This window comes from Callithrix jacchus, chromosome 2 (genome assembly GCF_049354715.1).
Source record: "Callithrix jacchus isolate 240 chromosome 2, calJac240_pri, whole genome shotgun sequence".
NCBI lineage: Eukaryota > Metazoa > Chordata > Mammalia > Primates > Cebidae > Callithrix > Callithrix jacchus.
This window is the reverse complement of record NC_133503.1, coordinates 138,109,482-138,127,163: the sequence shown is the minus strand read 5'-3', so window position 1 is coordinate 138,127,163 and position 17,682 is coordinate 138,109,482. Positions and strand designations below refer to the sequence as shown.

At 39.3% G+C, this 17,682-nt stretch overlaps 1 protein-coding gene across 6 annotated transcripts in view; it reads left to right on the top strand.

The window, feature by feature from the left end:
- FCHO2 (FCH and mu domain containing endocytic adaptor 2) overlaps positions 1 to 17,682 on the top strand; it is a 133,931-nt gene that overhangs the window by 16,832 nt on the left and 99,417 nt on the right. For 5 of the 6 annotated variants that reach the window (XM_054252198.2, XM_054252196.2, XM_054252197.2 and 2 more), the window contains exon 3: positions 15,407 to 15,481. The exons of the other annotated variant lie outside the window; for it this stretch is intronic. In XM_054252198.2, coding sequence (XP_054108173.1) covers positions 15,407 to 15,481 — 75 coding nt within the window. The remainder of the gene's footprint in view (positions 1 to 15,406; positions 15,482 to 17,682) is intronic. 6 annotated transcript variants of the gene reach the window in all.

The following is a 17,682-nucleotide window of genomic DNA, read 5'->3' as shown; positions in this document are numbered from 1 at the left end:
TTTTTTTTCCTCCTCCAGGCCCTAGCAACCACTGATCTTTTTACCGTCTTCACAGTTTTACCTTTTTCAGAATGTCGTATAGTTGGAATCCTACAACAGGTAGCCTTTTCAGATTGGCGCCTTTGACTTTGTAATATGTACTTAAGTTTCCTCCTTGTCTTGTCACGGCTTTATAATAGGCTAATTTCATTTCTTTCTTTTTTTTTTTCTTGAGACAAAGTGTTACTCTGTTGCCCAGGCCAGAGTGCAGTCTTGGCTCACTGCAATCTCTGCCTCCTGGGTTCAAGTGATTCTCCTGCCTCATTCTCCTGAGTAGCTGGGATTACAGTCATGTGCCACCATGCCCGGCTAATTTTTGTATTTTAAGTAGAGACGGGGTTTTGTCATGTTGGCCAGGCTGGTCTTTGAACCCCCAGCCTCAGGTGATCCACCCACCTTGGCCTCCCAGTGTGCTGGGATTACAGCATGAGCCAGCCTGGTCAGGCCCATTTCTTTTTAGTGCTGAATAATATTCTCTTGTCTGGATGTACCACAGTTTATCCATTCACTTACTCAATGACATCTTGGTTGCTTTCAAGTTTTGGCAATTATGAATAAAACTGCAGTAAACATCTTTGTTCAGGTTTTCATGTGATCATAAGTTTTAATTTCCTTGAGTAAATACCAGGGAACACAATTACTTGATTATATGGAAAGAATATGTTTAATTCTGTAAGAAACTCATCTTCTAAAGTGACAATACCATTTTGCATTTTTATTAGCAATGAATGAGAGTTCCTGTTGCCCCACATCCTTGCCAGCATTTGGTGTTGTCTGTATTCTGGATTTTGGCTGTTCCAATAAGTGTATAGTGGTATCTTATTTTTTTAATTAGCATTTTCCTGATGACATAAGATGTTGAGCATCTTTGCTTTTAATTTTTTTGTAGAGACAAGGTCTCACTATGTTTCCCAGGCTAATCTCAAACTCCTAACCTCAATTGATCCTCCCTCCCCAGCCTTGCGAAGTGCTGAGATTACAGGTGTGAGCCACTGCACCTGGCTTTTTTTGTTGTTAAGATGGGGTCACCATGTGGCCCAGGCTGGTCTTGAACTCCTGGCCTCTAGTGTTCCTCCCACAGTCTCCCAAAGCACTAGGATTACAGGAGGAAATCAGCACACCTGTCCTCCATATTTTCATATGTTTATTTTCCAGCTGTGTTATCTTCTCCAGTGAGGTTTCTGTTAAGGTCCTTGGCCCATTTTTTTCTAAAATAGGGGAGTTTATGGACTGGGCGCATTTGCTCATGCCTGTAATCCCAGCACTTTGGGAGGTCGAGGCGGGTGGATCACAAGGTCAGGAGTTTGAAACCAGCCTGCCTAATAGGGTGAAACCCTGTCTCTACTAAAAATGTAAAAATTAGCTGGGCGTGGTGGTGAGCGACTGTAGTCCAAGCTACTCGAGAGGCTGAGGCAAGAGAATTGCTGGGAGGCAGAGGTTGCAGTGAGCCAAGATCCTGCTACTGCATTCCAGCCTGGACAACAAAGTGAGAATAGAGTTGTTTGTGTTCTTATTGGGTTTTAAGAGTTCTTTCTATATTTTGGATAACAATCTTTGATCAGATGTGTCAGATATTTTCTCTCAGTCTGTGGTTTGTCTTCTCATTCTCTTAACATTGTCTTTCTTTTTTTTTTTGCAAATACTTCAGTTTTTTTTTTTATTGTACTTTAGGTTCTGGGGTACATGTGCAGATCATGCAGGATTGTTGCATAGGTGCATACATGGCAAGGGAGTTTGCTGCCTCTGTCCCCCTGTCACCTATATCTGGGATTTCTCCCCATGTTATCTCTCCCCAACCTCCCCTTCCCTTTGCTGTCCCTTAGCCCTGCCAAAAGACCTCAGTGTTTGATGCTCCCTTCCCTGTGTCCATGTGTTCTCATTGTTCAACACCCACCTATGATTGAGAACATGTGGTGTTTGATTTTCTGTTCTTGTGTCCATTAGCTGAGAATGATGGTTTCCAGATTCATCCATGTCCCTACAAAGGACAGGAACTCATCATTTTTTATGGCTGCATAATATTCCATGGTGTATATGTGCCACATTTTTCTTGTCCAGTCTGTGTCATTGATGGGTATTTGGGTTGGTTCTAGGTCTTTGCTATTGTAAATAGTGCTGCAGGGAACATACATGTGCATGTGTCTTTATAATAGAACGATTTATCATCCTTTGGGTATATACCCAGTGATGGAATTGCTGGGTCAAATGGAATTTCTATTCCTAGATCCTTGAGAAATCATCACACTGTCTTCCACAATGGCTGAACTAATTTACATTCCCACCAACAATGTAAAAGTGCTCCTATTTCTCCACATCGTCTCCAGCATCTGTTGTCTCCAAATTTTTTAATGATTACCATTCTAACTGGTGGGAGATGGTATCTCAATGTGGTTTTGATTTGCATTTCTCTAATGACCAGTGATGATAAGCATTTTTCATATGTTTGTTGGCCTCATATATTTCTTCTTTTGAAAAATGTCTGTTCACATCCTTCACCCACTTTTGAATGGGTTTGTTTGTTTGTTTCTTGTAAATCTGTTTTAGTTGTTTCTAGATTCCGGATATCAGCCCTTTGTCAGATGGGTAAACTGCAAAATTTTTTTCCCTTTCTGTTGGTTGCTGGTTTGCTCTAATGACTGTTTCTTTTACTGTACAGAAGCTCTGGAGTTTCATTAGATCCCATTTATCTGTTTTGGCTTTTGTTGCCAGTGCTTTCGGTGTTTTAGTCATGAAGTCCTTGCCTATGCCTATGTCCTGAATGGTTTTGCCTAGGTTTTCTTTTAGGGTATTTATGGTGTTAGGTCTTATGTTTAAGTCTTTAATCCATCTGAGTTAATTTTAGTGTAAGGTGTCAGAAAGGGGTCCAGTTTCTGCTTTCTCCACATGGCTAGCCAGTTTTCCCAACACCATTTATTAAACAGGGAATCCTTTCCCCATTGCTTGTTTTTGTCAGGTTTGTCAAAGATCAGATGGTTGTAGATCTGTGGCATTGCCTCTGAGGCCTCTGTTCTGTTTCATTAGTCTGTATCTCTGTTTTGGAGATCCAGTACCATGGTATGCAATACCATGCTGTTTTGATTACTGTAGCCTTGTAGTATAGTTCGAAGTCAGGTAGTGTGATGTCTCCAGCCTTATTCTTTTTGCTTAGGATTGTCTCGGCTATACAGGCTCTCTTTTGGTTCCATCTGAAGTTTAAGGTGGTTTTTTCGAGTTCTGTGAAGAAGGTCATTGGTAGCGTGATGGGGATAGCATTGAATCTGTAAATTACTTTGGGCAGTATGGCCATTTTCATGATACTGATTCTTCCTAACCATGAGCATGGAATGTTTTTCCGTCTGTTTATGTCCTCTCATATTTCCTTGAGCAGTGGTTTGTAGTTCTCCTTGAAGAGGTCCTTTACATCCTTTGTTAATTGTATTCATAGGTATTTTATTCTTTTTGTAGCAATTGTGAATGGGAGTTTGCTCTTGATCTGTCTCTCTGTTTGTCTGTTATTGGTGTATAGGAATGCTTGTGCATTGAAACAAACCAATTTCTGCACATTGATTTTGTTTCCTGAGACTTTGCTTAAGTTGCTTATCAGTTTCAGGAGATTTTGGGCTGAGACATTGGGGGTCTTCTAAATATACAATGATGTCATCTGCAAATAGAGACAGTTTGACTTTCTCCTTTCCTAACTGGATACTCTTTATTTCTTTTTTTTTTTTTTTTTTTTTTTTTTGAGACGAAGTTTCGCTCTTCTTACCCAGGCTGGAGTGCAATGGCGCGACCTTGGCTCACCGCAACTTCCGCCTCCTAGGTTCAGGCAATTCTCCTGCCTCAGCCTCCCGAGTAGCTGGGATTACAGGCATGCGCCACCATGCCCAGCTAATTTTTTGTATTTTCAGTAGAGTTGGGGTTTCACCATGTTGACCAGGATGGTCTTGATCTCTTGACCTCGTGATCCACCCGCCTCGGCCTCCCAAAGTGCTGGGATTATGGGCGTGAGCCACCATGCCTGGCCGTTTATTTCTTTTTCTTGTCTGATTGCTCTGGCTAGAACTTCCAATACGATATTGAATAGGGGTGGTGAGAGAGGGCATCCTTGTCTAGTGCCACATTTCAAAGGGAATGCTTCCAGTTTTTGCCCATTCAGTATGTTGTTGGCTGTGGGTTTGTCATAAATAGCTGTTATTATTTTGAGATATGTTCTGTCGATACCTAGTTTATTGAGAGGTTTTAGCATAAAGTGCTGTTGAATTTTGTCAAAGGCCTTCTCTGCATCTATTGAGATAATCATGTGGTTTTTGTCTTTGATTCTGTTTATGTGATGGATTATGTTTATAGACTTGAGTATGTTGAAACAGCCTTGCATCAAGTAGGATGAATTCTACTTGATCATGATGGATAAGCTTTTTGATGTGCTGCTGCAATTGGTTTGCCAGTATTTTACTGAAGATTTTTGCATCTATGTTCATGGATATTGGCCTGAAGTTTTCTTTTTTTGTTGAGTGTCTGCTGGGTTTTGGTATCAGGATGATGTTGGTCTCATAAAATGATTGAGAAAAGATTCCTTCCTTTTGTATTGTTTGGAATAGTTTCAGAAGGAGTGGTACCAGCTCCTCTTTGTATGTCTAGTAGACTTTGGCTGTGAACCCGTCTGGACCTGGACTTTTTTTGCTTGGTAGGCTATTAATTGCTGCCTCAACTTCAGCCCTTGTTATTGGTCTATTCAGTGTTTTGACTTCTTCCTGGTTTAGGCTTGGGAGGATGCAAGTCTCCAGGAATTTATCCATTTCTTCCAGGTTTACTGGTGTATGTGCATAGAGTTGTTTTTAGTAATCTCTGATGGTAGTTTGTATTTCTGTGGAATCGGTGGTGATATCCCCTTTATTGTTTTTTATTGCATTGATTCTTCTTTTTTTTAATTAATCTGGCTAGTGGTCTATTTTGTTGATCTTTTCAAAAAGGCAGCTCCTGGATTTATTGATTTTTCTGAAGAGGTTTTTGTCTCTGTCTCCTTCAGTTCTGCTCTGGTCTTAGTTATTTCTTGTCTTCTGCTAGCTTTTCAGTTTTTATAATCTTGCTCCTCTAGCTCTTTCAATTTTGACAATAGGGTGTTGATTTTAAATCTTCTTGCTTCTCATGTGGGCATTTATTGCTATAAATTTTCCTCTAGACTCTGCTTTAAATGTGTCCCAGAGATTCTGGTACGTTGTGTCTTCATTCTCGCTGGGTTTGAAGAACATCTTTATTTCTGCCTTTATCCAGTTGACATTCAGGAGCCAGTTGCTCAGTTTCCATGAAGTTGTACAGTTCTGAGTTAACTTTTTTTTTTTTTTTAGGCAGAGTCTCACTCCGTTGCCAGGCTGGAGTGCAGTGGCGAGATCTTGGCTCACTGTAACCTCCGCCTTCCAGTTTCAAGCAGTTCTCCTGCCTGAGCCTTCTGAGTAGCTGGGACTACAGGCGCACGCCACCACACCCAGCTAATTTTTGTATTTTTAGTAGAGACGGGGTTTCACCATGTTGGCCAGGATGGTCTCGATCTCTTGATGTCACGATCTGCCTGCCTTGGCCTCCCAAAGTGCTGGTATTACAGGCGTGAGCCACTGCACCCAGCCTCTGAGTTAGTTTCTTAATCCTGAGTTCTAATTTGATTGCACTGTGGTCTGAGAGACTGTTTGTTATGATTTCTGTTCTTTTGCATTTGCTGAGGAGTGATTTACTTCCAATTATGTGGTCAGTTTTAGAGTAGGTGTGATGTGGTGCTGAGAAGAATGTATATTCTGTGGATTTGGGGTGGAGAGTTCTGTAGATGTCTATTAGGTCTCCTTGGTCCAGATCTGAGTTCAAGTCCTAGATATCCTTGTTAATTTTCTGTCTCGTTGATCTGTCTAATATTGACAGTGGAGTGTTAAAGTCTCCCACTATCATTGTATGGGAGTCTAAGTGTCTTTATAGGTCATTAGGAATTTGCTTTATATATCTGGATGTTCCTATATTCGGTGCACATATATTTTGGGTCATTAGTTCTTTTTGTTGCATTGATCCTTTTACCATTATGTAATGTCCTTCTTTGTCTCTTTGATCTTTGTTGGTTTAAAGTCCATTTTATCAGAGAGTAGGATTGCGACTCCTGCTTTTATTTGCTCCCCATTTGCTTGGTAAATCATACTCCACCCCTTTATTTTCAGCCTACATGTGTCCTTGCACATGAAATGGATTTCCTTAATACAGCACACCGATGGGTCTTGACTTTTTATTCAATTTGCCAGTCTGTGTCTTTTGATTGGGGCATTTACTCATTTACATTTAAGGTTTATATTGTTATGTGTGAATTTGATCCTGCCATTTTGATGCTAGCTGGTTGTTTTGCCCATTAGTTGATGCACTTTCTTCGTTTTTTCTATGGTCTTTACCATTTAGTATGTTTTTGGAGTGGCTGGTATTGGTTGTTCCTTTCTGTGTTTAGTGCTTCTTTTAGAAGCTCTCGTAAGGCAGGCCTGGTGGTGGTGAAATCTCTCAGCAATTGCTTCTCTGTAAAGATTTTATTTCTCCTTCACTTATGGAGCTTAGTTTGGCTGGATATGAAATTCTAGGTTGAAAGTTCCTTTCTTTAAAGATGTTGAATATTGGCCCCACTCTCTTCTGGCTTGTAGAGTTTCTGCTGAGAGATGCACTGTGAGTCTGATGGGTAACCTGACCTTTCTCTCTGGCTGCCCTTGGCATGTTTTCCTTCATTTCAACCCTGGTGAATCTGACAATTATGTGCCTTGGGGTTGCTCTTCTTGAGGAATATCTTTGTGGTGTTCTCTGTATTTCCTGGACTTGAATGTTGATCTGCCTTGCTAGGTTGGGGAAGTTCTCCTGGATATTATCCTGAAGAGTGTTTTCCAGCTTGGATTCATTTTCTCTGTCACATTCAGGTATACTTATCAAACGTTGACCAGGTCTTTTCACATAGTCCCATATTTCTTGGAGGCTTTGTTCATTTCTTTTCACTCTTCTTTCTCTAATCTTGCCTTCTTGTTTTATTTCATTTAGTTGGTCTTCAATCTCTGGTATCCTTTCTTCTGCTTGGTCGATTAGTCTACTGGAAGTTGTGTATGCTTTGTGAAGTTCTCACGCTGTGTCTTTCTGCTCCATTAAGTTGTTTATGTTCTTCTCTAAGTTGGTTATTCTAGTTACAATTTCATCTAACCTTTGTTTAAGGTTTCTTTGCAATGGGTTAGAACATGTTCTTTTAGCTCAGATTGTTATTACTCATCTTCTGAAGCCTGCTTCTGTCAATTCATCAGACTCATTCTCCATCCACCTTTGTTCCCTTGCTGGTGAGACGTTGTGATCCCTTGAAGGAGGAGAGGTGTTCTGGTATTTGGTGTTTTTGTCCTTTTTGCACTGGTTTCTTCCTATCTTCATGGATTTATCTACCTGTAGTCTTTGTAATTGGTAACTTTTGGATGGGGTCTCTGAGTGAACGTCCATTTTGTTGATATTGAAGCTATTTGTTTCTGTTACTTAGTTTTCCTTCTAAGAGGCTCCTCTGTTACAGGACTGCTGGAGGTCCACTCTAGACCCTGCATGCCTGGGAATCACCCGTGGGGGCTGCAGAACAGTAAGGGTTGCTGCCAGTTTCTTCTGTTGTCTTCATTCCAGAAGGATAACCTCCAGATGTCAACTAGAGCTCTCCTTTCTGAGGTGCCCCTTTGGATCTCTGTGGGTCAGGGATCCCCTTGAGGAGATGGTCTGTTCCTTATTAGAGCTCAGGTGCTGTACTGGGAGCTCTGTTCTTCCATTCAGAGCTGCCAGGCAGGTATGTTTAAGTCTACTGCAGTGAAAGTCATAACCACCTCTTTTCCCAGGTGCTCTATCCTGGGAAGGTGGTGCTTTATTTATAAGTTCCTGATGTTCTGCTGCCTTTTTTCAGATATGCCCTGCCCAGCAATGAGGTAGTCTAGTCACAGTCTGCCAGCAGAGGTGTTACTGAGCTGCCAAAGCCTCTGTCTCCCCAGATGCTGTGTAACTTCTTTGTGATTTTGTTTAAAGAGGTACAGTTAGAACTGCCTCGGTAATGGTGGACTGCCTCAGTAGTGGTGGACTGCCCCGGTAGTGGCGGGCTGCCTTGTTAGTGGTGGACGCCATTCCCATCACATAGCTGGACCATCTCGGGTTTGGCTGCAAAACTCGAGTGTGTTTCAGATTTCTTGGTCTTTGTGGGGATGGGACTCGCTGAGCCAGATCACCTGGCTCCCTGCTTTCAGCCCCCTCTTTTTCAGTTGAATGGGTGGCTCTGTCTCCCAGGCATTCCAGGTGCCTGTTAAAGTGGCTGCCCAGATTTGTGTGAATTTTTGTGTGGAAACCTGTGTTGCCAGCTGTGCTGGAAACTTGTGGCGTTTTTCAGCCTGGGAATCTCCGGGTCTGTGGGTGGTAAAAACTGCAGGAGAAGCAGCATTATCTGAACCGTAGTGCTAGAGTGGATGGAAAAGCCCCCATGGCCTCTGTTGGGTAGGGAGGGGAGTCCTCCAGGGATTGTACTTCCCAGGTGAGGCAGCGCCCTAACCTGTTTCAGCTGGCCCTTCTCGGGCTACACCCACTGTGCAAACAATCAGTACCTCGTTTGTGAATGTGGTGATAACTCACCCTTTGAGTTGCTCTCACTGGGAACTGCACTCCAGAGCTGTTCCTGTTTGGCCATCTTGGATCTCCCCGACATTGTCTTTAAAAGAACACAGTATTTAATATTAAGAAAATTCAGCGTATCCATTATTTATTTCATGGATCTTGCCTTTGGAATACCTTTAGATATTGGAATGCTTTTAGCTATTGTATCTAAAAAGTCACCACCATATCCAAGATCTGGTGTATTGGAGTGCCTTTAGATATTGGAATGTATTTCGGTATTGTTCTAGAAAGTTGTTACCATACCCAGTGTCATCTAGGTTTTCTCGTATGTCATTGTCTAGTGGTTTTGCAGTTTTATATTTTACATTTAGGTCTGTAATACATTTTGAGTTAATTTTTGTGAAGGGTATAAGGTCTGTATCTGGATTAATTCCTTTTTTGCTATGGACCTCCCTGTTGTTCCAGTACCATTTATTGAATACTGTCTTTGTTCCAATTGTATTGCCTTTGTTCCTTTATCAAAGATCAGTTTATTGCATTTGCTCTTTTGTCAGAAATCAGTTTACTGTATTATGTGAGTCTCTCCAGGTTTTATATTCTGTTTCATTGATATGCTTTTTGGCCAGTACCACACTCTTTTGATTTATTGTAGCTTTTTTTGAGACGGAGTCTCATTCCATCGCCAGGCTGGAGTGCAGTGGCACGATCTCAGCTCACTGCCACCTCCACCTGCAGGGTTCAACTGATTCTCCTGCCTCAGCTTCCTGAGTAGCTGGGACTACAGGTGTGCACCACCACACCCAACTAGTTTTTGTATTTTTAGTAGAGATGGGGTTTCCACATGTTGGCCAGAATGATCTTGACCTCGTGATCCACCTGCCTCGGCCTCCCAAAGTGCTGGGATTAGGTGAGCCACTGTGCCCGGCCTTTTTTTTTTTTTTTTTTTTTAATACTTTAGCCAGGCGTGGTGGCTCAAGCCTGTAATCCCAGCACTTTGGGAGGCCGAGGCGGGTGGATCACGAGGTCAAGAGATCGAGACCATCCTGGTCAAAATGGTGAAACCCTGTCTCTACTAAAGATACAAAAAATGAGCTGGGCATGCTGGCGCGTGCCTGTAATCCCAGCTACTCAGGAGGCTGAGGCAGGAGAATTGCCTGAACCCAGGAGGCGGAGGTTGCGGTGAGCCGAGATCGCACCATTGAACTCCAGCCCAGGTAACAAGAGCGAAACTTCGTCTTAAAAAAAAAAAAAATTATACTTTAAGTTCCTGGATACATGTCAAGAACGTGCAGGTTTGTTACATAGGTATACATGTGCCTTGGTGGTTTGTTGCACTCATCAGCCCATCGTCTACATTAGGTATTTCTCCTAATGCTATCCCTCCCCTAGCTTTATTTTTTTATATGTCTTTATTTTGTGATACAGGGTCTCATTCTGTTGCCAGGCTGGAGTGCAGTGCAGCTTCTACCTCCTGGGCTCAATCTGTCCTTCTGCCTCAGCCTACTGAATAGTTGTAGTTGGGACTGTAGGCATGTGCCACTGTGCCCAGTGTCTTTCAAAGTGACAATATCATTTTTTTTTTGGTAGAGACAAGTTTTTACCACATTGCCCAGGCTGGTTTGAAACTTCTGTGATCAAATGACCTGCCCACTTCTGCATCCCAAAGTGCTGGGATTACAAGCGTGAACCACTGTGCCCTGCCTGATTTATTGTAGCTTTATAAGTCTTAAAGTTGGGTAGTATCAGTCCTCCAACTTTGTTCTTCTCCTTCACTATTTTGTTGGCTATTTTAGATCTTTTGCTGTTTTCAGTTTTTTGGTATTACCAAGTAATGTTGCCTTGAATAGTTTTTTTTTTTACATAAGTCCTGGTATGCGTATACATACATTTATATTGGGTATATGCTCTGGAGTGGATTTGTGAGGCCATAAGGTATATGTATATTCAACTCAAGTGACTGATACCAAAGAATTTTTCAAGGCAGTTGTATCAGTTTATGCCACCTACCGTCCTTGTTTGAGTGTTCCAGTCACTTTATGTTCTTACAGGCTCTTGGTATTGTCAGTCTTTTAATTTTAGCTGTTTTGATAGTAGTAGTATCTATCTCATTGTGACCTTAATTTGCATTTCTGATGAGTAATGGGATGATATGTTTTTCTTTGTCTCTTCTCACAACCTCTCATTTATGTGAATTATATTGAAATTTGCATGTTAAATCAACTTTCCATTCTCAGTCTAAACACAATTTGGTGGAGATGTATTACCCATTTTATATGTTAGTGGATCAATTTGCTGCTATTTTATGTACAATTTTTTCATCTATATTTGTGAATGGGATTGGCCTGAACATTTTCTTTCTCTAAATGTCCTTGTTAGGTTTTGGTACTAAAGTTTGTTGGCTTCATAAAATGAACTGGGGAGTATACCCTATTTTTGTATTTTCTGGAAAAAGTTGTGAAAGATTATTGTTTTTTCCTTATGTGCTTAATAGAATTTTCTGGTAAAGCCACCTGGGCTTGAAATGGTCTTTGTAGGAAGGTTTTAATTTACATACTTAATTTCTTTAATCATTACAGGACCATTCCTATGTTTTAGTTTTGTGAGTTTGAAAAGTTATATTTTTCTATGATTGTTTTCATTTCATCTAAACTTTAAAGTTTATTTGCAAAAATCTATTATTATTGTTGTTAATATTTTTGAGACAGGGTCTCACTCTGTTATCCAGGGTGCAGCCTTGACCTCCTGGTCTCAAGTGATCCTCCTACCTCAGCCTCCCAAGTAGCTGGGACTATTGGCATGCAGCACCATGCCCAGCTAATTTTTGTATAATTTTTTTGTAGAGATGGGGTTTCATGAGGTTGCCCAGGCTGGTCTCAAACACCTGAGCTCAAGTGATCCTCCTGCTTTGGCCTCTCAAAAAATTGGGATTACAGGCATGAGCCACTGCACCTGGCCTGATTTGTGTATGTTACACTTGACTGATAACACCTTTTGAGTCTCTTAATTAATCTATAGCCACCCACCTCCTGACCTTTTCTTGTTGAGGACACTGGATTATTTGTTCTAATAGGATCGCATATCCTGGAATATGGTAATTGTATATCCATAGTTTATTTAACATCTTCCTTTATCCCTGAATTTCCTAAAAATTATTATTTAAATCTAGCAGCATGATCAAATTCTGTTCAGTACTTTTTTTTTGGACTGAGTCTTGCTCTGTCACCCAGGCTGGAGTGCAGTGGCATGATCTTAGCTCACTGCAACTTGTGCCTCCTGGGTTCAAGCAGTCTCCTGACTCAGCTTCCCCAGTAGTTGAGATTAGAGGTGCATGCTACTTTTTGCATTTTTGGTAGAGGCAGAGTTTTACCATGTTGGCCAGGCTGATCTCGAACTCTTGACCTCAGGAGATCCACTCGCCTCCACCTCCCAAAGTGTTGGGATTACAGGCATGAGCCACTGCATCCACCTCTATTCAGTATTTTGCAAAGAATATTTCTTAGGTGGTGGTGTGTACTTCTACCAGAGGCATATATTACCCAAGTATAGCTGTTTTGTGATGTTAGTGGCTGTTGGCGATAATCACCTAGATCTGTTATTTTATTAAGGATTTACTTTCATTTATATTTTTGCTGGATATGGAATTACTAGTTGGGAGATTTTTTTTAATTAATTTTTTTGAAGATTGTTTCATTATCTACAGTTGAGAGGTTAGCTATCAGTTTAGTTATTGGTTCTTTGAAGATAACATTTGGTGGTGGGAAGAGTTTGGCTGCTTTTAAGATTTTCTTCCTTTCGCTCTTTCTTTTAATTTTCAGCAGTTTTCACTATAATGTGACTAGGACCAGATATAATTGTTTTTAAACAATTTACCTTCTTAAGATTTGTTGGGCTGCTTGGATCTGTGCTTTGATATCTTTCATCAGTTTTGGAAAATTCCCCGTTATTATTTCTTCAAATATTTTCTCTAACCCATTCTTTCTCATTACTCATGTTGGACTTTTCTTGCTTTGTCCTTTATATCTCTTCTCTGTTTTTCATTTTTTGTCTTTCTGATCTTTAATGTTGGATAAATTATTCTCATCTGTCTTCTAGTTAACTAAATCTCTTTTTTTTTAAATTTTGCTTTTTTTCCTTTTTCTTTTATCGTATAAATCTCAATATGGTATATCAAATCTGCTTCTAAACCCCATCCAAGGAGATATTCATTTTGGTTGTTGTATTTTTTAGATCTGTAATTTGCATTTTTTTCTCCAAATTTGGTGTTCATTCCTCTACTTCTTAAATGACTTCCAGTTTTCTACTGAAATTCTTCTTTTGGAGTCTACTTAAAGGGCATGGGATTTTTCTATGTTACATTCTACTTTTTGTGGACCTGAACTCTTTAAGTTTTGGCTCCCTTGCCCTATGAGGCTGAGAAAAACTCTGTTTCACTTTTCAGCTGATCAGCTGCTTCTTCTGGATACCCTCAAGGAAGAGGCTGCCCCCAATACCTGACTGATTTGGCTGGGTGCCCTTTTCTTGGATCTTGCTTTTTAACTGCCCCTTAAGTTCTCTGATGCTTTTTAGTTACCTCGCCCCCACCCTCAGCTTACCACATTTTCTCAATGAGAAGTTTTTGTGTCAGTAATCTTAATCACTGTAAGTATCCCTCATCTGAAATGCTTGGGACCAGAAGTCTTTTAGAATTAGGATTTTTTTTCAGATTTTGGAATATTTGCATATGCATAATAAGATATCCTGGGGATGAGACCCAAGTCTAAACTTGAAATTTGGTTATGTTTTATACATACCATATATACATAGCCTGAAGGTAATTTTATACAATATTTAAAATATTTATACAATATTTTAACTTTTTCTGCATGAAACAAAGTTTGGCTGAATTTTGACCATGACCTATCAAGAGGTCAGTGTGGAATTTTCTGCTTTTGCCATTATGTTGGTCGTCAAAAAAATAAAGATTTTGGAGCATTTCTGAAATTTTGATTAGAGATGTTTGTTTGTTTCTTTATTTGAGATGGAGTTTCACTCTTGTTGCCCAGGCTGGAGTACGGTGGCATTATCTTGGCTTATTGCAACCTCCACCTCCCCGATTCAAGTGATTCTCCCACCTCAGCCTCCCAAGTAGGTGGGATTACAGGTGTCCACCACCATGCCTAGCTAATTTTTGTATTTCTAGTAGAGACAAGGTTTCACCATGTTGGCCAGACTGGTCTTAAACTCCTGACCTCAGGTGATCTGCCTGCCTTGGCCTCCCAAAGTACTGGTATTACAGGCATGACCCACTGCGCCCAGCCAAATAGGGATGTTTAATCTGTACTGGAAATTGAACCTTTTTGCCTTGTTGTTAAACTTACCCATTGATATACTAATAAATACTAACTTTTTTGGATGAACAAAGTATTATTGTTGTAATAATAGTATTTTAAAACTGCAGAAGAGCTTAAAGGAGCAGGAAAGAGTCACAGTACTATCAGTGAGAGGCAGATACTGTTAATATTTCCGAGAGCTGGTTTTGTGCAGATTTGGTTGGGGAAGAGTTTGGAGATTAGTTTAGATATTCTGAGTTTGAGGTGGTTCAGATATCTTAGTTATGCTTGGGGCAGTTAGACATTAAACAAATGGGTTAGGACAAGAACAGTGTGAAGATCTGGATTTAGACATTAGAAGCAGAAAGTTAGTTGGACGAATTAAAGTAAATGGTAGGACAATGGTGATTGTAGACTGTTCCCCTGTTAAGGGTAGCACACATTGAGAAGAGCCAGGGGAAAGGTAAAATTACAAGTCTTGCAGTGTTAAGAAGACTATACAAAATGCATATTTTGTATTTATAGATTACATGTCTATAGGATAATTTGTGTCTTTTAGAATTCTGTAATGGCTGTGGTTTTTTATGGAGTAAAATCTTACATGCTAAACAGTTATATAAAACACAGTTTTCTAGTGTGAAATATTTGCTAGTATTTTAGATCTAATCACAAAATAAATTTAACCATGAATGAAATTCAGGATTTCAGACTTGATGGTGATTCATATTTAGTTTTGTGTGAATGACTGTCATCAATCTCTTGTTCTATTAAATGTGCATCACAGTGTTGAAGAGTAATAAAACTAAGTACACCAAGGAAGCATTAAATATAAATGACACACCTATCACAGTGAATCAGCTTACAGAGAAAGAGAAAATACAAGAAATAGCACTCTTGTATTTCCTCTTCAAGTAAGCATTGGTACTAAAGGTAAAAAGAGTTTTGACTTCAGTAAAATTATTTTTGTGGCTGAGCATGGTGGCTCATGCCTATAATCTCAGCACTTTGGGAGGCCAAGGTGGGAGGATTGCTTGAGCCCTGGAGTTTCCATACCAGCCTGGGCAACATAGCGAGGCCCCATTTCTACAAAAAAAATGCAAAAATTAGTTGGATGGTGGGATATGCTTGTAATCGCAGCTACTCAGGAGGTGGAGGTGGGAGGATTGCTTAAGCCCAGGAGGTCAAGGCTGCAGTGAGCTATGATCCTGCCAACCTGGGTAACAGAGTGAGACTCTGTCTTGAAAAAAATATGTGTGATATAAATTACTTTAGTTCTATACCAGAAAGGACATTTAAAGATAGGCCAGAAATTAATGAGTACATATATCTACTTATTTTTAACATATAATTTTTGAGATATCTTTTTGTTTTTGCATTTTTAATTGCATTTTGATAACTTTGCTCTGTTTTTGGTCACTAAATAAGAGATATTATGATGTGGATATTTGATTTAACAGAGCTACCATAGAGGAGGCATACTCCAGGTCAATGACAAAACTAGCAAAATCTGCAAGCAATTATTCCCAACTTGGGTGAGTTAATTTCTATCTCTTTTTAAGTGTTCATTTAGGCAAAGTTCTTGAGGATACTAGGTTCGTATTGAGGACATAGTTCGAAAGCATTGTCAAATATATACTTATTTTAAAAGTATCTGTGAATATTAATATATTCTTCACTTTATAGAAAATATAATTGAACTTGTTGAATCAGTTAATGCAGTCAAAAGTAACTTAATTTTTTTCCTTTTTTAAGCTACTTATTCAGTAGTGTTTGAGATTATATATGTTATGCACATCAAAGTATTCTAGTTGTCAGTTCATTTAAATTCTGTTGTAGTTTAACAGTGATCTTAAGATAAACTTTATTGAAATGATTAAGATGCATTAAAAATATCTCCTGTGATTTTATAGACTGTCATTAAATCTTCCTTTTAAAAATTTGTATTAAAATGTGTCCTTGAAAAAATGAAAATAATGAAAAGAATACATTTAAAATGAGATGTGGTCATTGCTATAACAATGACAGAAAGAATAATTTTTTTAACCTGAACCGTAACAACTCTAGAAGAAATACATAATCATCTAAAAATTGGGGAAGAGTTGTATATTTTAGCTACAATGTTGAACAAATTATTCTAACATTTAATTAATCATATGGTATTCAGTAAAATATTTCTCTGTATCTGGGATTCTCATGAATCTGTGAATCCCCTGAAATTTTATGCAAAATTTTGTGTGGGTATTAATTCATATTTCCAGTGAAGAGGATCTTTACCAGTTTTCAGACTCACAAATGATTCTGTGATTTAAAGAAAAATGTTTAGGAATGACTATCGTATTAAGTATTCTGTAATGTAGTTGAATGAGTTTAAACAAAAGGCTTCCTATTTTGTGGCCTAGGCGAAGAGGAATTGAAATCTTAGGTCATCTTACGGTGGTGGCACTGTCTGTTATGTGTGTGCTGAAAGCCAAAAGCCCAAACGCAAGAGGACCTCCTGCATCCCCTACTGTACAGTGTGTCTGGGAAGGCCAGGGAAATAGCACCTTTTTTACCTAGAGGAGAGTGGATTCTGGTAGTTGATAACTGCTTTAGTTTTCTTCCCTCTATATTGCCTTCCAGTTTCTTCATTCCTCACCTCCCTCTCCTGCAACTTTGTTCTTCATTCTTTTTCTCTCTCCCTTCTTACTTTTTGTACATTTCTAGAGGCTCCTAGAAATGTCCTTTTATTTCTAGAGGCTCCATGTTGATAAGCCTCTTCTGAAACTAATTTATTATTTATTTACCACAGTAGATGGACCAGAAAATAACTAGAAGAAAGGCTAGCTTTTACCAATTGACCATGGTTTTATTAGAGAAAATTCTACCCTATTCTTAGTTACCAGGTAGTAGACAGAAGGAACATGGATTAACTTCAGGTATGTTAAATAAACAACAACAAAGCTATTGACAGCATTTCTATAGAAGTGTACTTTTCATAAATAATAGTATATTGTTTTTTATATTAGTGTCATCTCTCAAGACTGTAAAGATTTTAAATATTAATGTTTTTGCTTATTCCATATTTTAGTAAGAAATTAAATTTTGTCTTTCAGTTTTCAGTTGTATTTAAACATATTTAGATTTGTCAGTTATCTTTCTTAGTGCTTATTAGTGTATATAGTAATGTGTATTACTTGACCAGAAAAAAGTTATGTATATCAAACTTTAAAATATTGAATGGTATTTGAAATTCTTTTAAGAAACTCGTGTTTAAAGCCATCTTGGCTGGGTGCAGTGGCTCACACCTGTAATCCCAGCACTGTGGGAGGCCAAGGCAGGTGGATCACCTGCATTCAGAAGTTCGAGATCAGCCTGGCAACATGGCAAAACCCCATTTCTACTAAAAATGCAAAAATTAGTTGGACATAATGGTGGGCACCTGTAATCCCAGCTACTCAGGAGGCTGAGGCAGGAGAATCACTTGAATCCGGGAGGTGGAGGTTACACTGAGCTGAGATCAGGCCATTGCACTCCAGCCTGGAAAACAGCCTTGAAACTTCCTCTCAAAAAAAAAAAGCAATCTTATGGTGAATCCCTTGCAGTTTAAAGAATGCTTTGGTAAAGTAAGGGACATGCCCATCTTACCTGCTTTGTGAAGTCTAGACTATCATATATCAGATTTACATGAAATGAGATGTGTATTTCCATGAATAATTTTAAAGTATCTTTTTCTCTTGATATTTTCTATCTAATA